This window comes from Sapajus apella, unplaced genomic scaffold (genome assembly GCF_009761245.1).
Source record: "Sapajus apella isolate SASKATOON/1434 unplaced genomic scaffold, GSC_monkey_1.0 scaffold58, whole genome shotgun sequence".
In the NCBI taxonomy this organism is placed as follows: domain Eukaryota; kingdom Metazoa; phylum Chordata; class Mammalia; order Primates; family Cebidae; genus Sapajus; species Sapajus apella.
The window spans coordinates 11838762-11863485 of NW_022436998.1; the positions used below are offsets into that span (position 1 = coordinate 11838762).

Here is a 24724-nt window from a genome sequence, read left to right on the forward strand (position 1 = left end):
AAACATAGAAACTGACCCTTCTGGTCTTAAAGTTTGAAACTTACATTTGTTTTATGTAAGTTCCTTTCTCAAGAAACAACTTTCAGGCCTCTCAAAAAAGTATTAAAGAACTGAAACATTCCACATCACCATATCCAGACAATGAGGGTCTAGACCCCTCATTCATCATGATTGCTTTCTTGCCCTTCCCTAGTTCCTACTTTCTTACACGTTGTTACAATTTTCTCCCTGCTATATATACCCATAATTTTAGTTGGTCAGGAAGATGGATTTGAGACTGATCTCCCATTGCCTCAGCTGTAGCACCCAATTAAATCCTTCTTCCTTGGCAATAATTGCTGTGTCAGTGATTGACTTTCTCTGCGGTGAGCAGCAGGACCTAGACCAAAACCTTGGTGTTTGGTAACACTCCTATAATTTAAAATCATCTAATTTAATTCTCATTTTACAAGTGGATTTAAAAATGGAAAAGATTACTTGACTGAATCAAGATTATAAAATTAATTAGCAACAGAAGATAAACTAAAATACAAGGTTTTTGAATGCAAAGTCTGCTTTCCACTGCTCCCTACATCCTACAAGAACAAATAAGTAAAATAATTTAGATGATTTTTACTTTCTATGTGTTAATATAAAACATTTTTAGTTTGTAATAAAGGATGTTACCTTACAGGAAACCATAAATTATTTCAAGTCTGAGGTTCAGACTATGACATCACAGTTTTAAATTTATAATACCATGAATCAAACTTCATCCATAGCACTTATTGTAAGGAAAACATAAATTATGAATAAAGAAGAGGTATGGAAAATAGACAAGATGCTTTAAGTTTGGAAATGGTATGATAAAAAAATTTAAAAGAGAACTTTTTGATATGACAATAGCAATCAGTAGTAATGACATAATGATGCTGGCTTATAGATGATCGTATTATTTTTACTGTTATTTTCTATTAAAGATGTCAATATGTGCTACAAAGTGTCTATTTGTAATCCTGCATTTCTAACTTGTTTCTAAGATGAGGGTTACAAATATTTATATTGCTTTTTCTGGTAGATTTCAGACAGAGAAATTACTGTTTTTGTTTTCCTTTGTCTTCTACCAATATTGTACTAGAAAAGCTATATTTACAGCTCAATGTTCACAGATTCTATTATTTTGGAAGTATATACAGGAATCTACAGGAGCAAAAACTTCAGATTGAAAACCAATATAAGAGGTCAGAGAAAACTTTTCAGAACTTACAGGGGCAGAGTTTTAAGATGCAAGATGTATTTATATATAAATACCACAGAATTTTAATAGACAGAGGAAAACTCACATGTCAATTTACAGACCATTGAAGAAAATAAATATATGTTTTTTGGAACTAAAAAGAAGGGTATGTATATATAAGCAAAGAGTGGTAGAATTTGAAACTAGAAAGGTGGGACTCATGGACTATGCCTGTTGATATAAACTTCATCTTGACAATGAGGCTCAGTTGGCAGCATTTAAGCAGATTGGCAATTATAACCAAAAGTGTCAAGTCATTCATAGTTCTTTAACACGCTAGTTTGTTTTGTTTCTTTTGATCTTCTTGTTTCCTCTGCTGGGACATTCCACCACCATTCTTGCCCAGGTAAACCTGCACTTATATTTATCTACTGCTGCCTGTTTAGATGTACCTATGCCAATACCTGAATACCAAGTGGGCAGAGATCTCATTTTACTTATTGCATATTTCCAGTACCTCCCCCAAGACACTAGGATTTGTGGGAGCTTAGTCAATTTTTATCAAAATAAATGAATAAATAAATAGCGTCATAATGTATTACTGATGATAAGTTTAGCATGTACACTTGTTACTAGTAAAATATTTTAAAGAGAAAATTGTATTTTAAAAAGAATATATATTCACAATGGGATCATAATTTAAGAATTATTTCATCTCATATTAATAAAACATAGCCTTATATTTTATGAAAAAAAGGGAATTAAAAAAGTATGTTAGCCCATGCATCAATTATTTTTATCATAATTTTATTAGAAGCTATCTGGGGAGAGAGATTGTCTCTTATTTTTGATATGAGCATAATTATCAAATAGTAGTGCTTTATTCATGTTAGGTTGAAGCAAACACTTACACAATTTAATTGGATAAATTAAGTTAACCAATATACACCACTAACGAATATCTGAAAATAACTTAGGCATTTAAAAAAATCTTTTGGTTTTTATTTCTTCTGTATGCTTATCAAACCCTCAAAAACAAAAACAAAAAAAGCTATGTACTATTCCTTCCCTTACTTTTGGAATATTTAGCTAGTTTATTAAATTAGAATAATATAAACATAGATATTTAATTCATATTGGCCATATTTTGAGTCAATATTACTATATTTATGAACTGAAGCTGCCAAGCTTAAAATAATAATATAGAAAACTGTCTAAATTCTGAAGGTTGCTGTCATTTTTTGATGTTATTATTTAGTTAGCTTTTTAAATGCCATGGTTGCTGGCTGGATCCATCTGTAAAAAATATGACTATATATATATTTTATTCATAATCTTTAAATATAATCTTCTTTATAAAAGAAATACCAAAAGCAAAGCCTTGTAACATTTCAGTTCATTCATCAGCTCAGTTTGAAGGATTAATTTCTCTCCAGAAAATAGCAAATATCATTATCCTACAGTGAACATGACATTATCCCAGCAGGCAGAATGGAAGTATATGGATTATTATTCTCTGCAGGTCCCACTTGATGATTCACCAAACATTCTAAGGTGAGTTTTTAGTATCCAAGCCACTGTCTAACAAAAATAAATGCGAAGATATGTCAACTAAATTTCTGATGTCACAGAAAAGACATGTATACTCAGAATCTGAAGATGGTGCTTTGTTTTCTGGCATTGAACATAATTTTACTTAAGTAAAACCTGTTTATTGTACTGATAGTTGTAGGCAATAGCTTATTCAGGAAAATCAATGATACGTCTTACAAATAGAAACTGAGCAAAAAGAGTATAAATTCTAATTTATTAAATAATCAAACTGATTTAAAACACTTCAAATATAACATAACATATTGGCCACATATAGATCCAACCAGATCTATTAAACACAACACTATCTTCAATGAAAAATATGGATATAAAATACAAGAAATTGACAAATATTGAAGGACTTTATAAATTGAAATGAAAAAAGGTGACATTATTCTTATAGCTAGCATTGCTATTAAACAATTATAGTTCTCCAGAACAGTAACTACAAAGACTGTAGATACGAAACAGTGGAGGAAAAAGCTTTACAACTAACAACGCTGAGTTCAAGTTATGGTCCTACTACTTGTTTACTTAGCGGGGTAGAAGTGGGAAGCAGGACTGCTTAGCCAAGTCAATCAACCTATTTCAGCCTCAGATTTCTGGAATGGAAGCTAAATTATGTAAAATGTCACAATGCTGTTGTTAATATTAGAAATTATATAAAGGAGCTAGCAAAGTATCTGGCCCTCATGTGTGCTTAATTAGTATTATCAATCACCAGTGTCATTAAAGACATTTAGGAAAGGATATTTTCCTATCACAGACACCGGAAGGAAATGAGGCCATGGAGAAATTTGAGCAAGTAACCATCCAGGCCGAGAGGAGATGAAAATCAAGTTCAAAAGCTTGAAGGTAGCTATGATCCTAAGAGGCTAGAGGATACTATTACAATGACTGGAATGGACTAAACAAAGCAGAGCTGAAGCCGGGCACGGTGGCTCACACGTGTAATCCCAGAACTTTGGGAGGCTGAGGTGGATGGATAATGAGGTCAGGGGTTCAAGACCAGTCTGAACAACATGATGAAACCGATCTCTACTTAAAAATACAAAAATTAGCTCGGCGTGGTGGCGCACACCTATAATCCCAGCTGCTTGGAAGGCTGAGGCAGGAGAATTGCTTGACTGTCCTACTGTTATTGACAGCTGGCAATATACTAGACAATGCCTTGGATCTAAAAACTCACCTTAGAATGTTTGGTGAAACATTAAGTGGGAAGTAGAGAATACAATCCATATATTTCCATTCTGCCTTCTGGGATAATGTCATGTTCACTGTAGGATAATGATATTTGCTATTTTCTGGAGAGTAATTAATCCTACAAATTGAGTTGCTGAATGAACTGAAAAACCTAGCACAGATGAAGCTATTATTTAAAATTTACTCAAACCTGACTTGGCTCTTATTGTAGATTCTGTAACTATTCAATGTATTAAAGTATTCAATATATTTTTTCTAAGAAGGAGTCCTTAACTTTTTTATCAGGTTCAGGCATACAGTCGCCGTTCAGTATCATTTAGGATTGGTTCCAGAACCCGTAAGGATTCTAAAATCCACAGATGATCAAGATGAAAATGAGACAGTATTTTCATATGGATATTGTCTCGTATACTGAAAATCATCTCTAGATTACTTCTAATACATTATAAAATATTAATGCTAATACCTGTTATACTGTATTATTTAGAGAATGCCAAGGAAAAAGTTTGCACATGTTCAGTACAGATGTAATGTTTTCCCAAAATATTTTTAATTGTTGCAGTTAGTTGAATCTACTGTTGTGGATGCCATGGATATGGAGGGCCAAGTGTATATTTGCTTTTTGGATATATGAACATGGGCCACATCCAACTAAATGTGTCCAAAATTAAATTGATGTCCTCACCCAAGCCATGTGCATCATATTGACATCACCAACATAACATCACCTTAAACAAGAACCTGGGAATTATTTTATCTTATTTTTGACAATTCTATCTCTCTGTTCTTCCTAATGTACCCAGTTCAGGACATCAGCAGCATTTACCCTAGAGTCTTATGCCTCTGCTCCCCTAAAATTTGCCTTCCATTCAGACAATCAGGTTGACTTTACAAAACCATGACATTTTCTCACATGACTTTCTAATTTGAAAGTCTTTCCAAAAATTCCTCCTATTGATTGGTTAAGTCTGAGTTTTTATGAAAGCAAATTAACTTTCTGTGGCATGGCCTTTAACTTTTCAAACCCACTTTGAACCATTTTATGCCCCAGTAACACTGACTAATAATTACACATAAACAAGCTGTGATGCTGTGTCAATAAGGTCACATACTATTTTCATCTGGTCATCCTCATCCTCTTATTGTGGGATGACTTCTTGGTACTCCTTCGTTAACATAAGGGCTCTATCAACGCGATAGAAAGCCCAGAATTTACTTTAATATCAAAATTGCCATGCTAAACTAAATTTAATTTATATTCTTCTTTATATATTTTACTGTATTTTGGGGGCTTTCAAATTGTGGTACTATGGTTAACTTTGTATTCTAGAATGTAGTAAATGGCAATATGTAATAAATGATTTGTTGGGCTGAAAGGAAATTTTCCTATCACAGACACCTGAAGGAAATAAGGTGATAGAGAAATCTGAGAAAAGAGCCATCCAGGCTGAGAAAAGACTAAAACCAAATTCAAAAGCTTGAAGGTAGCTATGATCCTAAGGGACAGAGAGGAAACTGGTACAACGACTGGAATGGACTAAGAAAAGCAGAATTGAGTAGAAGATGAAGTGTATAAACTGGTGACATGGAGTATCCTAACTCTAGTGACAGTTGGCAAATGTCACTGGGTCCCTTTGAATTTAATGATTTGCCTTTTACTCAGTGTGCAATGTGAAAGCACTGGAGAGCTCTGGAGAGCTTGAGTTAAGGATTGAGAAGTTTTCTATGTTACCAGGATCACCCAGGCTATTGTGTTGAGAAGAAACTAAAGGAGCACAGGAAGACTTGTAATTGGAAGAGGTTTTCAACATTCTGGACTAGAGATTGCAGTGGCTTGGACTGGAATGTGGCAGGAGTTGTTGCTTTCTGAATATATTTTTAGAGTAGAACATAGAAGAGTTTCTCCAGGTCATGTTTGGAGTAAGGGAGAAAAAGGGGCATTGAAGTTGACTCTAAGGGTATTTGGTCAGAGTGACTGCAAGATAGGAGATGCCTTAAAACTCTTACTGGATATAAAGTCACCAAGAAGTTTGATAAGAGTACTGGTGAAGTGAATGTCAGGAAGGTAGGAAATAAACTTCCAAGTGTGACTTTCCAGCATGTAGATGACAAAGGGCTATGAGGTTAGAAAAAAGAAGACAGCAAGGAGGGGTAATGGGTATGATAATTATTTTTTGACATGAGATTCAAAGGAAAACAAGCTATTAAGGAGGAGGAAATCTAGCAAAAAATATCAATGAGAATCTAATATTCCACCTACCGTATCTCTGTGATTAATGATAATCACATACCCTTCAAAGTTTAGTTACAGTTCTTCTGTCAAGCTTCCTGGACCTGGAGTAGTTTTGAGTTATCCGACAATTTTCTGTATTTATACTGTAGGATTGATCTCTTAAGATTTCCATTTTTTTGAATATTGGTAAATTGTGTCTTTTAAAAGAATAATCCATTTATGTTTTCGAATTCTGCATATATCTAAGCAAACTTGTCTCATGAATCTTACTTTTTTCTGTTTCTATGTGGTTTCCTCATTAGATTTTATTGGATACAGTTTTACTTTTCATACTTTTCTTGATTAGGTTAGATATTATTTTATCCAATTAATCTTGTCATTATTTTTGTTGTGTCTTTCCAGAGAACCAAATTCAGATTTATTTTATACAGGTATATAATACATTCATGTCTGATATTACACTTATTAATAATTTTGGGGAATTTCTTGTGTTTTTACTTGTTATTTTTATTATGACATTTCTACCTAATCTTGATAACGTTTCTCAAAAAGAAAAGTACAGACTAATTTTATTAAATAAAATATCAGCAAGCATATAATATCAGCTTATTTCAAGAGTAAAACATTATGGTCAAACAGAATCTATACCATGTACGCAAAATAGATTCAGCTATATAATGGATGAAAAATAGGAGCTATAATAGTAAGGCCAATCATTATATCATCAACTCAAAAAGAAAAGTCATTACTGTCCTCATATATGATAGCTATTTATTTGATCTGACAGATGTATTATTACTATTTTTAAAAGTCAATAAAATAGAAATAGATGAGTATTTTCCTAACATATTAATAGTTTTTAAAACCATAGACAAATGTAATGGGGAAACACTAAGGCAGTCTCATTCAAGTTACAAACAAGTAAGGTATTTTTATAGGAAGTATACTAGCAAATGAACGTAAAGAAAGAAAATGGAGACTAGGCATGGTGGCTGATGCCAGTAATCCCAGAACTTTGGAGGCCAAAGCAGGAGGATCAATAGAGGTCAAAACTTTGAGACAAGTCTGGGCAACATAGCAAAACTCGGATTCTACAAATTTTTTAAAAAAATTAGCTAGGATTGGTAGCATGAACCTGCAGTGCCCACTACTAGGAGGTTGAAGTGGATGAACTGCATGAGCTCACAAGTTTGAGGCTTCAGTTAGCTGGGATTGTGGCACTCATCTGGGCAGGGGATATTAGGGAGCTTGTTTACAATTAAAACAAAAGATATAGAAAAAGATCAAGCAAGAAATGTACAGAACTTATATAAAAAGAAAAAAAATCTGCTAAAGAACAAAAAATTCATAGACAAATGGAAATGCAAAATGTTCTTAGAAAGATTCAACGTCAAATGTATATAATATATTCCTAAGTAATTAATTTATAAATCTACTTTTTCTAATAAAAATACAGTTAAAACAACAATGAAAACATTGAAGTAGCTTAGTTAATGTAAAAGAGAAAACTTAACAGAAGGAGAAGAAAAATTATTTGAGGGAAAATTGCATTGAGTTAATTTAGTAGCACCGGAGGATAGAGCATACTATGTAACCTTAACCATTAAAATTCTGTGGTAAGAGCACATAAAATATAAATAATAGAATTGAATAGAACATCTAGATACAAATCACAATATATAAGAAAATGTATAATAAATGCAACGTCTAAAAATTGTGAGGAAAAGATGAACTATCCGGCGTCTTGTGTGGGGACCACAGAGTACTCGGCTGGAAAAAAACCACGGCTATATTAATACCTCTTACTGTATACCAGGATATATCCCAAATACAACAAAGATTTAAATATGCAATATGAATCCACATAAACACGAGCAGAAAATGTAGAATAAGTGTAATCTGGACTTAACATGACAATATAAGAAACTGATATACTTGCACACATTCAAACTGATGCATATTCAATGTTATCTATTTCTCCACTGTCAGTAAAAGAGACTAAAATTGTAAACTTTATCTATAATAGACTTCCATTGTTTTACATACTTATTAAGGAATATTACATAACTATAAAAAAAGAATTTGAAGGATTTATCTAGAATTTACATGGAGAGAACCCCAAAATACATCATGAATGGAAAAAAAAAAAAACTAGCAAAGTGAAGGAGTACTTTAATATTTATTCATATTTTCTTGGAATGATACTGAAAATCTGGTAATAATAAATAACAAAAGGAATTTCTCAGGTAGGAGACCAGAAATATGCAATTCTAATAGTAGGAAATATTTTACTTGCTCTGTGTGTGTGTGTGCACGCGTGTCTGTGTGTATATCCATATATAATTTTATGTAACTAATAATCATTTATAAACTCAGAAATAACTTTGAAACCCTAAGACATTACATGCCACTGACATATATATTAATTTCTTTGAAGAAAAGAGCCTTTCTTTCTCTGTCTGTAGCCTTACTTTTCCGTAAGAAATTGGAAATAGGCCTCTGAGATTGTCCTTTTCCCACTATTTAACCAAATCAGAATATACCTGTAGTTCCTGAGAATCTGCTCTCTATGATTTTCTGATCTAATGTAGATGTTTATAGGATAAAAGAATACTTGCTGCATTTCTTAAATTTAATTATAGGGTTAAACAGGCCCGATGAAAAGACTGCATTGATTCTAATATAAATTACCTTCTCTCTGCAGGAGGAGCATTATCCGATGCTTGGACAGTGAGTGCGTAAGTTCGTCCGACTATCATTTCCACTCCCGGAGCGATGGTGATAAGCCCTGTTGTTTTATTGATGATGAAGTCTCCCTGAGCCCCAACAAGGATTTCATATGTGATCTCCCCATTTGACCCTTCGTCTGCATCGACTGCAGTGAGCTGGAATTGAAAATCACAACATAAATCCTCTTGGGACTCAACTTTTCACCACCATGCCATTTTTTCCCCCAACAAAAGGAGCTTGCTTTCAAAGAAATAAACACAAGTTTCCTTAACAAATATACTCTTTTTTTTTTTTTTCAATCGAGGCTATTGTGTCCTGTTATATTACTTAAGCCATCACAAGAATAAGGATGCTTTTTTTTTTATGAGAGTAATAAGAAATAAACTTTTGGATCTTGAAGGCCTATCTTTAACTTAATAAAAAGTGGAAAGCCCTAACAGAAAATCTAATATCCCTATAGGAAATTTAATTTTTTTTTCTGTCTTACCTTGTGTTCTTAACACATAAACTCATATTAAAACAGATTGAACTTGGAAAAAATGAAGTAACTATGTTACTCCCATCCTTTACCTTTGTTACTCCCATCCTCCCTTTCACTCGCATTTTTCCTTTCATAATGTTCTCTTCCTCATCTCCCAGAGACTCTCTTGTCTTTGTGCCCCTTTTGTTTACAATTGCTCTAGGAAAGATTAACTTACACCCCGTGATTTACAAAGGACTGGTAAGACACAGAATATTAATAATTCATCAGTCAAACAAATGCATCCCCACTGTAGAATATCAAGGGTAACATAGCTTGATAAATGTTTGAGAAAAAGAAATCTATTCAGGGCCCTTGAAATTAGGCATGTAAACCTCTCTACAGGTAACTTACATATATCTGTAATGATTCTGAAGCAACTAGTATCTAATAAAGACTTTATTTGGGTTACTGTATGTGAAAAGATAATAATTAACTTCATCAAGCAACACTAAAGCAACAGTGATTCATTAAAGATGACTCCTTGACTTGTGGATGAATATAAAGAGGAAAAAAGAATAAAAAGAGATTCTAGCAGGGAATCTTATAGTAAGCATTTTACATACATCAACAATATTTTCTGTATTAATTATACAAAATGTGAAGAATGAAAGAAAGGTGGCCTCAATTTATACATGAAGGAGTATAATTAAAAGTTTTCTGTGGAATAAAGAAAACACACATAATTGTAGTAAATTAACCTGTAGAAATTTATATACTTATATTTTTTATATACTTATATTTTCAATGCATTACTTCTAAATAGAAGTAGTTTTTATAGTTTTCAGACTTCTTTGAAAATGTGGTGAAGACACTGGCATACCTTCCTTGATCAAATGTAACATGTGTATTAACCCTGAAACTTGAATTCAATTTCAGGAACACCATGTTAATTAATTTTCCATTCAAAAGTTCATGCTTAATATCCTCAATAAATGTAAACAAAGTACTTTAGACACTGCACTGTGCTGAAGGGATTATATTATGCATATTCTATTTTTTATTATATGTCATGTTTAGAGTGATAATGTTCACAGAAATAGCAAAAAATCATTGAGAATGAAAAAGGAAATGGCATTAACGCAACTAAGTTCTGACACTGGACATTTGGGGGTGGACAGATGTGGCTGCTGGAAGGAAAGGCATGTTATGACATGATTCTGGGACTTGTATAAGCCTGACAGACATACTCCTAAAGGCAAAGGAGAAGAAAACTATTTGCAGAAACAGTCAAAATGAATGACACATATTTATAGAGAATTATTGAAGCTAGACAAACATTCTCTTTTGCGTATGGATAAAATTAGAAAATAAGAGAATGGGGGTAGCAAAGGAGACATCAATTTTGATTATAGTTAAATCACTTAAAATGTCTCCAGAAATCTTAATTAAAATTTAGCTCAAATTGGATTCAATATTAACATTCTTCCTGGGACTTAAATTGGCTAAAAGAATGTAATGATAAATGGCAACGCCTCAAGTTAAGAAAAGGAGTTAAGGCGTATGCTTCAGGGATGTCAGTATTATAGCTGGTCTTATTTAACATTTTCATAGATGATGTTGGAAGGGAGGATAAGCTAGATGATAATTACACTGAGGAGGGTACCCACCTGGGAGATGCTAGAAATACCAACAAGTAGTGCAAAGCACGGGAGATAGAAACACCCCTAAGTGGCAGAGCCAGTCAACCACAGTTGAGCTGAGGTATTCAAGGGACACAATTAGCTCTGCAGGAATTATTAGCAGGTAGAAAGTTTAACAAGTAGATAAAACAAGGATTCTATGTTTAAGTTACCTAAATAACACTATTTTACAGTCTTTTAGTACAAAATAATAAAATAATGGGTTATGAGTCAACATAATTTGTTTGCATATATGCTAACAAAGGTATTTTTAAGAAAGCAGTGAGAGTCCATGATCAGAAAAGGAGCTGAGACACTGATTCTGAATATCCAAAACATAATAATGTCTTCCATGTAAGATCCTGAAAACTCAAGACTTAAAAAAAAAAAAAAACCCCAACAATATTACACAGTAGATGTCCCCTTCTGAAATCTATTAGAGGATGTTGAATGGAGCTGTAAATGCTAATTTTGGAGCTAAGCTATGGCAGGAATTTCATTCAATTATAGTTAATAACTCTGTGACTAGTAGATGGCATCTACAAGATGAAGATATGTGAAGCTCTTTTCTAATTTAGTGGACAAATCTGCTGCCTCCCAAATGAAAAGGGCATTTATTTACATGGAGAACCCAATGTTTTATTTACAAGTTTCAAATGAAAAAACAAATATATGACTTCAAAGTGTTTATGGAAACACTGTGATATCTAAAGGTAAGAAATACTGAGCTATTATTCTTTTATTCTTTTCCATGATGTTTTACAGTTCTTTTCAGGAACTTTAGCCCACCTTTCACAATTCCTTCCTCTCAGTATTTCAACATGTGCATATTCCAAATGTCCCTATCTTTATTAGTCTGCTTTCATGCTGCTAATAAAGACATACCCAAGGCTGGGCAATTTACAAAGGAAAGAGGTTTATTAGAACTACAGTTCTACCTGGGTGGGGAGCTTCACAACCATGGCAGAAGGTGAAAATCATGTCTCACATGGTGGCAGACAAGAGAAGAGAGCTTGTGCAGGGAATCTCCTGCTTTTAAAACCATTCAATCTTGTAAGACTTATTCACTATCAGGGGAATAGCATGGGAAAGACTTGTCCCATAACTCAGTTACCTCCTACTGGGTACCTCCCACAACAAGTGGGAATTCAACATGAGATTTGGGTGGGTATACCTTCACACCATATCATTCCAGCCCTGGCCCCTTCCAAATCTAATGTTCTTACATTTCAAAACCAACCATGCTTTCTCAACGGTTCCCCAAAGTCTTAATTTCAGCATGAATTCAAAAGTTCACAGTCCAAAGTCCTTCCATCTATCAGCCTTTCAAATCAAAAGCAAATTAGTTACTTCCTAGATACAATGGAGGTACAGGTATTGGGTAAATAAAGCCATTCCAAATGGGAGAAATTGGCCAAAACAAAGGGGCTACTCGCCCCATGCAAGTCTCAAATCCAGTGGGGCAGTCAAATCTTTAAAGCTCCTAAATGATCTCCTTTGACTTCATGTCTCACATCCAGATCACACTGATGGAAGAGGTTGGTTTCCACGGTCTTGAGCAGTTCCGCCCCTTTGGCTTTGCAGAGTACAGCCTCCCTCCCAACTGCTTTCATGGGCTGGCACTGAGGGTCTGCACATTTTGCAAGCGCACTGTAAAGCTGTTAGTCGATCTACCATTCTGGGATCTGGAGGATGGTGGCACTCTTCTCACAGCTCCACCAGGCAGTGTCCCAGCAGGGACTCTGTGTGAGGGCTCTGATCCCACATTTCCCTTCTGCACTGCCCTAGCAGAGGTTCTCCAGGAGGGCTCTACCCTTCAGCAAACTTTGGCCTGGGAATCCAGGTGTTTCCATACATCCTCTGAAATCTAGGCAGAGGTTCCCAAACGTCAATTCTTGACTTCTGTGCACCTGCAGGCTCAGCACCATGTGGAAGTTGCCAAGGCTTCAAATCTGCACCCTCTGAAGCCACAGCCCAAGATCTATGTTGATGCCTTTCAGCCATGACTGGAATGTCTATGAAACAGGGCACCAAGTCTCTAGGCCTCACACAGAATGAGGACCTTGCCCCTAACCTATGAAACCATTTTTTCTTCCTAGGCCTCTGGGCCTGTGATGGGAGAGGTTACTGGGAAGACCTCTGACAGGGCCTGCAGACATTTTCCCCATCGTCTTGGGAGTTAACATTAGGATCCTTGTTACTTATGCAAATTTTTATAGCTGGCTTTAATTTCTCCTCAGGAAATGGGATTTTCTGTTCTATCGTTTTGTCAGGCTGAAAATTTTCCAAACTTTTATGCTCTGCTTCTCTTATGCAACTGAATGTCTTTAACAGCACCCATGTCACCTCATGAATGCTTTGCTGCTCAGAAATTTATTCCACCAGATACCCTAAATCATCTCTCTCAAGTTCAAAGTTCCACAAATTTCTAGGGCAGAAGCAAAATGCCACCAGTCTCTTTGCTGAAACGTAACAAGAGTCACCTTTGCTCCAGTTCCGAACAAGTTCCTCATCTCCCTCTGAGACCACCTCAGGCTGGACTTTACTGTCCATATTGCCATCAGCATTTTGGACAGAGCCATTCAACAAGGCTCTGGGAAGTTCCACATTTTCCCACATCTTCCAGTCTTTGAGCCCTCCAAACTGTTCTAGCCTCTTCCTGCTACCCAGTTCTAAAACTGCTTCAACACTTTCAGGTATCTTTTCAGCAGTGCCCTTCTCTACAGGTACCAATTTACTACACTAGTTCATTTTCACATAGCTCTTGCAGACGTACCTGAGACTGGGCACTTTACAAAAGAAAGAGATTTACTGGAATTACTGTTTTATGTGGCTGGGGAGGTCTCACAATCATGGCACAAAATCAGAGGCATGTCTCACACGGTAGCAGACAAGAAAGGAGCGCTTGTGTAGGGAAACTTTCATTTTAAAAACTATCAGATCTTCTGAGACTTACTATCATGAGAACAGCAAGAGAAAATCTTGTCCTCATGATTCAATTCCTCATACAAGGTCCTTCCCACTATCTGTGGGAATTCAAGATGAGATTTGGGTGGAGACACAGCCAAACCATATCACCGTTGATCCCCTACACTGCCCGAAAATAATCTGAGTTGCTCCTAATGTTTTCTTTTAAATTATGGCTGCAGTTTACTACTCTCTTCAATTGTTCCTTCCTGGTTCTGAGAAAAAATACAGCTTGATATAACTGGACAAATATAAAGAAGATTGAATTGCATATAAGCTGAATAAAAACATTCAAATTGGAGCCTCAAAAATGACACACAGAATTAAAGTCACAGTTAATATAAACCATATGCAAGACTATTACAAACTGTAATACAATAGTATAAACATGTTATTATATATGAATATATTTTTATTGTAAGTGAATTATGACTGACTTGATAAGGCATGAATGTGTTGATCATATGATGTTTTCGCCTTTTGGGCACCTTGGTTCTTGCTTCCGGTAAAAGTCCCTTATTTTCCTTTGGGGAGCAATTAATTCTTTTCACAGTCCATGTTTGGATGGAGCTGACACTTAGCTATAGTGACAGGTATCTCACGCCTGGAAATTGTTTGGTAGAAAAAATTGGCAGTTTATTCAAGTGGGTATAGTCAAGGTGACTCCTATAACTACTGGAAAAGCGTGTTTTTTTTTCTTTCTTTCTTTAGGGCTAAACTGGTAAACTTATACCTGGTGTTTCTGCTAGTTTTCCTGTCTTCACTGGATGTACATGAGATACACAGGAGAAGACATGTCAAGAAATAAGCAGAAAATGTGACTGATGAAATGGTTTCTGGTAATGCCTGAAGCTAGATTTACCACTTTCTGATAGATCAAAAAAACTAAATTTTTAGAAAATGCTAATTTATTTTGAAATTATGTCTTTCACCCATAAGAACCCTAAATTTTTTAGAAAAATAGTTTAATGGTTAACTACTCTTATTTGCTTTTTGATTATTTTCTAGGATTATAGTGCTTTGAGATCTTGGTATGAGATAACATAAAATCATTAATACAATAATGTAATATATAATTTTCATTACAATAGGCAAAGGCATTGCTTTGAAAGTGGTAGAGTTGCCCTTATATAGAAATAATAACAAATTATTCAATAAGTAATACAAATACGGATAAATTAACTAGTAAATATTTCCCTCAAGAGAGGACAGACTCGATCTGAAAGAAATATTTAAATTAGCGTGAATGGTTTTTTCTTCTTCATAATATCATGGATAGAGGATTCATCCTCACATACATATTAGCAAACTTAGCATATATTTTTTTCTTTATTAAGATGAGAACTTTCACCTTTTCACTAAAAGGAAGCACTGTCGTAGCTTCTCTTTGATATATATGAATTGCCAGAATCACTTCTCCTGTGCTTTGGGACCACTGTTATGTAAAACAAGGGTACCACCACAGATAATCTAGTAACAGAGAGAGCCTCTAAGTGACTCATGGGTAGAGAGTATAGATGTCCTAGAGATGCTGGACAAAAGGATGATTCAAGTCCTCCAGATGATTCATGTCCCCCACACAGAGTAGGACATGTCATGATTTCATCACAATTGAATTTTATATATCCATATAATGAATTATATAGACATATAAAAATATGATATAAAATATGAATTTTTATATATAATCTTTTATAAAAATTCATATTTTATATATTAATATATATAATTCATTATAAATCTAAATTTATGAATTAATATAAAATATAAATTATAACACCTCAAGATTTTTTATATATATATATATATATATATATATATTTGGAGAGACATAAATATATTTGGAGAGAGATATATATATTTGGAGATATATATAGATATATAGATGTCCAAAAATAGGCTTGTACAGAGCATTCACAGTCACATTAAACTGGAACCAACTGAAATGCCTATCAACTGGCGAACAGATAAGCAGAATGTGCTGTTTTCACATGATGGATACTATTCAGTACTTCAAATAAACAGGAATGTAGTATTGATTCATGCCACAGTATAGATGAACTACATAAACGTTATGCTATTTAAAAGGCCAAGCAAAATAAAAAGATAAGGTGTATATTATGGGATTCCATATTTTAAAATTCCTAGACCAGGAAAGCTTTTAGAAGCACAAACCAAAACAGGAGATGTCTAGAGCTGGAAATGGGAGTATTGACTTCAAGCAGTCATGAGTAAAGTTTGGGGGTGATGGAAATTTTTGAGGTGACAAAAATATATAGAACTAGATTGTGGTCATTTTTGCACAATTGTTTAAATTTACTAAACCAGGCCAACTGTCCCATGAAACTTACGTTTACTGTTTTTTTGTATAAACACAGAAAATGCCCAAACCCCACCCTGTCTTGAAGCTTGAAACTTACATTTGTCTTATCCAAGTTTCTTCCTCAGGAAACTAACTCTCAACCCTCCTAGAAATCAAGGAACTGAAACTCACCAGATACCTGTATCCAGGTAAGGAGATGAGTGTCTTCCTCAAGAAAGTAACCCTCAAACCTGCTAGATATCAAGAAACTGAAACTCACCAGATAACTCTAACCAGACAATGAGATGCCAGACCTCTTATCCATCCGACACCAGCTTACCAACTACTCTTCCTTACTCTTCCCTAATATTTGTTTTTGCACGTGTAGTTACATCTTTTCCATGCTATATAAACCCCTAATTTGAATAATATGGGGAGATGGATTTGAGACTTTATCTCCTGTTCTCAGCTGCAGCACCTGATTAAAGTTTTCTTCTCTGGAAATATTTGTTGTCTCAGTGATTGACATTTTATAAAGTGAGCAGCAGGACCTACACCAAACCCTTGATGTTTTGGTAACATATCATATATAATGACATGTAAATTATAACTTAATAACGTTATAAAAAAAAAAGAAAATTCAATCCACACATCTGATCTTTTTGATCATCTTTATCCATTTTGTTTTTCTGTTACATTATAGAATGCCATTCAGGCTGCTTGTTCAAATATTGTTTTATCATTTGACTTACTTTCTTTTTCCTGCCTTCTTACACAGTTTACAAAGTTTAGGTCTTGACTATTTGTTTCTTTCTTTCTCTCTTATACTATTGTATATTATTCTGCTTTCAGGGGCTCCACTATCAACTTCATGAAATCCATGCTACCTTTGTAAACCTACTCCCTCCTATGAATGGACAGGCATGAAAGCTCTGGAAAGCAAAGAAAAGCCAGACCCATATATGAACAGTAGAATTTAATCAGCAAATCCCACCATGAGAGGCTGCTTGTGTTAATAAAAGTAATACATAGAAGACAAGGTGAAACTGTAGAATATGGAATGGTGAGCACACAAAGATTTCAAGATAAGATACCTTCATATTTTTCTCTGAGAGAACATTTCATAGCATGGGTATAACCTTCTTAGTGGCTCCTTTCAGATGTGGTAATGAGTAATGGCCAATGCTGGAGAATTGCCCAGATTTGGCACAAATCAATGTACAAGATATACTTGAGAACTTTACTGGGATCATTTGGGGTTGTCTTCTTATGACACACCAGAATATTGGATAGGATTGTATGGCTTGGGCATTTTTTTGTTGGTTTTATTCATCCTGATTTTACTTTTGAAGGCTTGAGATCCATATCTTATGCATGTGTAGATATGTGTAAAAATGACATCACTTAAGGCATTCTTGCTGATTTCCCAGTATGCAAGTCTCTTTCTGTTTTGCCTCACCAGAGGTGGTTAAGAGGGGGACAGAATATAAATAAATGTTTATGGAGTCAGAATTGTAAACAAGAAAGCAAAAAGTGAAATTACATGGTGACCCTATGTCACTGATGATTTCTTCCTAGAAATTCCCAAGGGAAATTATAAGGATCCTTTTGCACACTCAGGTTGAAATTCACCTAGAAGTATAATATGCCTAATCTACAAGCTTCTGGGAGAAATAATACTTCCATATTCACACAATATACTTTAATCCATACATACTTATATATGTTAGTACAATTAGAGGCAGTATCTTAGTCTGTTTTCACACTGCTATAAAGAACTATATCAGACTAGGTAATTTATGAAGAAAAGAGGTTTAACTGACTCACAGTTCCACAGGCTTAACAGGAAACATGACTGGGAGGCCTCAGGAAAATTACAATCATGAGAGAATGCAAAGGAGAAGGAAGCAACTTCTTCACATGCAGCACGAGAGAGAGACAGACAGACAGAGACAGAGAGAGAGAGAGAGGGAGAGGGAGAGGGAGACGGAGAGAGAGAGGGAACGCAAAAGGGGAAGTGCCACACACTTTTAAACCATCAGATCTCATGAGAGGTCACTCACTATCATGAGAACAGCTTCGGAGAAATTTGCCTCCATGATCCAATCACCTCCCACCAGGCTCCTACTCCAATACTAAGGATCACAACTCAATGTGATATTTGAGTGGGGACACAGAGCCAAACCAGATCCGGGAACAATCCTTGAGTCACCTTAATCAACACTGGACATAAAGAACTAGGAGGGATTTGAAGTTCAATAAATGAGTTAGTTAACTGAATCAAGTAGAGATGGCTTTTAGGCAAACATATTAACCTAAATAAGAAAAGTAAAGAACTTTCTTTTTCAGTAACTTGGCATTATTCAGGAATGATTACTGAGTAATCAATGATTACTGAAAAAATAATTATAATAAATTCTGATGTAGTTAAATGGTTGTAGTTGGCTATACTAGAGGATCAAGTTAGGAGGGACATATATCTGGGAACTATGTCCAATCTATACCAAGATGTCATTTGTAAGTACAGGCATTATTAATCTTCTCTCACAGTCATATTTTCATGAACTAGGAAACAAACTTATCTTCTCCATGGTAACTTTGTTGAGGTTTGGACACACTAAGAATGAGTAATGCATTGCTTCATAAAAGAAAAGTGACTGGTGTGCTATAATCATATGCAGAAGCTTTTGCTAGTGAAAGTTTATACCTAGGGGATGGTTTGTGGTTATGCTAAAAGATCAGATGCTGAATTGTCTTAAAAAGAGTATCTAATGACTACCCTGGTAATGTAAAATGTATACGTAGGAAAAAATCTGTTTTTCCAGGAAAGTTGAGAAAATAATATGGTGATATTAAAGTGTGCTGTGTTAAATATTTCATCTCTCTGCCTCAGCTCTGTCTGTAATAAGGGATTTTTAAATTCATTAATGTAGTTAGATAAAAATGAAATTTGAGTGCATATTGATCTCTAGGACAGAAATATTATTTGGACAGGCAACATAAAACTTACAAGTTAGGTAATAACTATGTAGAAAGATTTGCCAGAGAAAGAATTGAATTTACTTGTATAAACTTATATACCCAGTTGAATGTCTCTATCAACACTTATAAAAAGGTAGAAGTAGTAGAGTATAAGTAGAAAAAATAGTATTTTAAATGTTAAAGAAATATCAGAAAATGTAGGAAAATCTATGGCCGTTAATTTGCTTTGTAGAGGGAATTCCATTTTCTTACTCTATGAAATATACACTGGTGATAGCCAGTATTTTCATGTCTATTGGTAATGCACTAGGTATTACATAAGTTAGTTCAACGAAAAAAATGTTTTTAAGTTCCTCAGAAATATGTAGCAAGTGGGTAACACATTCTCAGTGCAGATAACTTTGAAGACATAAGCTATTATATCTAAAGGTGGTAAGACTTCTACTATGCTATTACCATAAAAACTATACTGTTTCCTGTCTGGTATCCTTACTAAAGCTAAACGAACTTGGAGCTGTGTGAGGTCTATTGGGTCTCTCCAGGATGGCAGTCAGTCTGAACCCAAGACTGCTGCTCATTAAATTATCACTGGACATTCGCTATTCAGTGTGATTTCTAATGGGAAAATGATATAATGGGTTTGCTTTTACGTTTGTTGATTTCTTCATGTGTCAATAAAATTCAGGAAGTTCTTCAATAACCTACTGGTCAAGCAAATTGGGCATTACTAATGTATTTATTTTCAGATTTATTCTCTCTGGCCTTAATGTGAACTAGTGATGCTTTAAAGCTAAAAAGCATAACAGGCTCCCGGTTTTCCCCCTTCTCTTCGGCATATCCTAGAATAATCCAAGATGATTAGCACTTCAATAGAGTAGGTGGTTGGCAAATGTATCACTTTGGGTGTATAATTTGGTAAAAAAATATTTACACCATTAATAATAACATCATTATTAAATATTTCTAGGAACCAATGATTTTCCTGAAGATGAATCTCTCTGATCTATGCATTTTTCTATCCAATAAAAAGCCAGAATAAAACAACAAGAAGAAGATGGCTTTAAAGCATTTCTTTTCACTGCCTCATTATTTAAAGGACCTGTTCCTTTCCTGCAGCAAATTCACGATCCTTTTTTAAAGGTTCATTGGTTCTAATTACTCAGACTCTGAGACTGGAAACTGGAAACTGAAGTGCTCTAATGCTATCAAATTCTCTCAGGCTCAACTTATACTCTCAAAAAAATATTTCCGCAGAGTTGGCTTCCATCAATTTCCATCTCATTAGCTTTAACCCATCAATTTAAGGACCTAGTCTTTCATACTTCTTCAAGAAATCTCATATTGTATACAATGCCAAACCTAAAATATTCTGCTAAGCAAGGTAACCCTCTGAAATTAATTTAGAAATAAGCTGAGTCATTTATTCAGACCTTAATTTGTACCAGATGATGGATTCTGAAAAATGAAGGGTAAAAGAAACAGAATAACTTCTGTGAAACAGAAGGGTCTCTAGGAAAGGAGATAAGAAAGCGAGATATCTTAAATAGAAGTGATATTATAGAAACACAAAAATACATTGTAAAAGTACAGAAAAGCCTGTCATGACAGAGGGGCTGGAAGAATAAACCACCATATATTTGACTTAGTAAAAGAAAAGCAAATCTTTTAGCATTCAGTTCCTCTTCTCCCAATGGCAGTCAAATTGGTATCTTTAATGCCTCACGAAATTTCCATGCCTTTGGCCATGTAATTTCATCCCCAACATCATATCATCTTCATCTGCCTATCAGAGTAACAGACATCTTGACAGGTTTGCAACGCTCTAACAGATCATCATCCCCACTCACATTTGATGAACTCTCATTAGTGCTCTTAGTCTTTCTCACCAAATTTAACAATTCAATAACTGTGATGTTTTCTGATTATTTTACTGTGAAAAAGAATTATGTCTTGCACAATATAGTAAACTCCTTAAGGATGAAGGCTGTGTCTTATTCATTTTATGTAAGAGCACTTAATTTAGTATAAAGCACATAAAAATCTGTGGATTAAATTATAATCTAGCCAAGAAAGTAATATAATACATACATTAGGACTTGCACAATAGCACTTTTTTTGTTTGTTTGTTTCCTTTGTGAAATGGATGAGCAAGTTTACTAGGGTTTTAAGAAATCCCTACTGCTCTATTTAAATGTTACTTTTTTCCCCTAAGAGACCCTGTGTATGAAATATCTCCATATCCAACTATTTTTATTTTACTCAGAGGACAATGCTGGAACATTATGACAAAATTTGCTACACGAGAAAGCTGAAAAGAAAGTGAGCCTTTTTTGGGGGGAAAATAACGGGTGAATAAAAGCAAAAACTGATCAAATAAATGTTTTATTTATCTCATTATAGGACATATAAAAAAGAAAATGATGTAAAATATATTGGACATTTTGTTTCTTCTAGGGCACCGTCAAATTTCATGATAAGTATCTAGTAAACCAGCAATATACAGAACCATAATAATGAGAGTGGATATTGTCAAAATTAAAAATGCACAACTTACGTTAAATTGTCAAAATAATCACATACAAATAAACAAAAGCTGCATAAAAATGCAAGCACCTAAGCATTAATTACTGAAACTGGGCCATGAAACTGGACAGCTTTCACCAAGACAACCAAAAATCATGATAGATAAATATAAAAGTAAATAATTTGTTTATAAATAAGTTTTCTTTAAAGCTGTACTGTTAAATATATAAAGGAAAGGGAATAATGTCTGAAAAATAATATAAAATCTAATATTTTTACAGTTATACAAATTCAAAATGCAGGGATTTGTGATTACTATAATGCTATCATTAGTATTTTCTCCAAATGAATCAAATGGAAAATCTCAGTCTAGACTACATAACCCTTAAGGTTTTAAGAGATACTTAAATATGTGCTAAACACTTAATAATGTTTAATTTGATGATATAAGTCAAGGTATTGTCAAACCAAAATATAATATGCCTTTCTTCACTAGTTGTCTAGTAATTACTTAAGGTCATAAACTATATGTTGATAGTTTCTTTATTATGATCTGGCATCATGCCCAATACTTTAAACACACCTCACAATAAATGATTTTAAAATAAATGTGTTAATTATTTAACTTTGCCTTTTTAAAAGTATATATAACTGACTTATGTTTTCAGTCAATTTAGTATTTCAGGAGTCTTTGAAATGATTCTTCTGAATAATCAAGTTGGGAAGTACTGTGTTCTAGAGATACTAATATAACTGTAGTTTAAAATATTTTACTTTAAAAAATTTTAAATGAATTAATCTCAAATATAAGTAATTTCCCATGACTCACATAGACATTCCCAACACACATTTTACCTACATCTATTAGTTCTTTTTATTCATTTCTTCATCTAACAAGTATTTATTAAAGGCCAGTGTGATGTGGCTGTGTAAGATGTTAGGCATACAGTAGTGACGGAAGAAGAGGAAAAGTAGGCAAAAAAATTGACAATAATTTTGCTCCATTTGAGCCTATAATTAAGTGAGGGAAGCAGATAATTTAATAGTATAATTATAAATTTTTAAATGTGCTGTGAAGGAGAAATCAGGATGCTCCAAGATAATAAAGGGGTAATACTGAGAAGGGCAAATCATGGAAGCCTTCTTTGAGGAAGTGACATTTAAATTAAGACCTAAAAGATGGAAAGCATATGAATAAAAGTTATCTCACCACAGTGGGAGCATTGTAACAAGTAAGAGACAGGTAAAATACTAAGTGAAAAAATTAAACACTAATCCAATAATAGGATACAGATTATGTGCTTTATTTTTATAGCAGTAGAAAACCATTGAAGGGATCAGACATGCTAATTATTTGATGTGATTTCAAATTTAAAATACCTCCCTGCCTTATGAATGAAGAAGAGGGAGAGAGGAGACAAAAATAATACTCAAATAAGAAAATTGCATGGGTTTAGGTGAAAGTTGATAGTGGCAGTGAAAGAAAAAGAGGTAGATGTATTAAATAAGTATATGAGGAAAAATTGATAGGAGTTGGTAATAGATGGGAGGTGGGAGTCAATGAGAATGTGTAAAGAATAACTCTTTAGTCGGGCGCAGCTCACGCCCATAATCCCAGTACTTTGTGAGGCTGAGCTGGACGGATCACCTGAGGTTGGGAGTTTGAGACCAACATGAAGAAGCCCCATCTCTACAAAAAACACATAATGAGCAGCACATGGTAGCTCATGCCTGTAATCCCAGCTACTCCAGAGGCTGAAGAAGGAAAATCGCTTGAACCTGGGAGGTGGAGGTTGTGGTAAGTCAAGATAGTGCCACTGCACTCCAGCCTCGGTAACAAGAGCGAAACTCTGCCTTAAGAAAAAAAAAAAAAAAGAATAACTCTTTCTCCAGCTTGAGCAACCAAATGGAAGCTGTTGCTATTGCTATTTTCTTTCTTTTCTTTCCCCTTCCCTTCCTTTCCTCTCTTCCCTCTCTTCCCTCCCTTCCTCCCTTCTTTCCTTTCTTTTTTTTTTCTTTCTCTCTCTCTTTTCATTCTTTCTATTTCTCTCTCTCTCTCTTTCTCTTTTTGAAACAGAGCCTTGCTCTGTTGCCCAGCCTGGAGTGCAATGGCATGATCTTGGCTCATTGCAACCTCTACATCCTGAATTCAAGCAATTCTCCTACCTCAGCTTGCCGAGGTGTTGCTATCTTCTTAGGTGGAAAATTTTATCCATTTGAAAAAAAATCCAGATCATGTAACCAAACTTTAATTAAAGTCTTCAGCATGAATGAATAACCTATATGAGTTTAGAATTACATGTTAATGTATATGTTTCAATTCTAATGCAAATAGATTTAGCCAAGAAAAGAATATATACAGTAGTCAAAACAGCATGGTAATGATGGTAATGGTACCAAAACATGACCCACCAATGGAACAGAACGGAGGCCTCAGAGGCAACTCCACACATATACAACCATCTGATCTTTGACAAACCTAACAAAAAACAAGCAATGGGGAAAGGATTCTCTGTTTAATAAATGGTATTAGGAACACTGGCTAGTCATGTGTAGAAAGCAGAAACTGGATTCCTTCCTTACATCTTAACACTAAAATTAACTCCAGACAGATTAAAGACTTAAACATAAGATCTAACACCATAAAAACCTTAGAAGAAAACCTAGGCAAAACCATCAGGGCAGAGGCATAGGCAAGGACTTCATGACAAAAAGCATTGGCCACAAAAGCCAAAATAGACAAATGGGATCTAATTCAACTCCAGAGCTCCTGTACAGCAAAAGAAACAATCATTAGAGTAAACCGGCAACCAACAGAATGGGACAAAGGTTT

At 34.5% G+C, this 24724-nt stretch overlaps 1 protein-coding gene across 10 annotated transcripts in view; it reads right to left on the minus strand.

Annotated features, from left to right (window-relative positions):
- PCDH15 (protocadherin related 15) overlaps window positions 1-24724 on the minus strand; it is an 819037-nt gene that overhangs the window by 307683 nt on the left and 486630 nt on the right. For all 10 annotated transcript variants that reach the window (XM_032245634.1, XM_032245633.1, XM_032245636.1 and 7 more), the window contains one exon: window positions 8937-9130. In XM_032245634.1, coding sequence (XP_032101525.1) covers window positions 8937-9130 — 194 coding nt within the window. The remainder of the gene's footprint in view (window positions 1-8936; window positions 9131-24724) is intronic.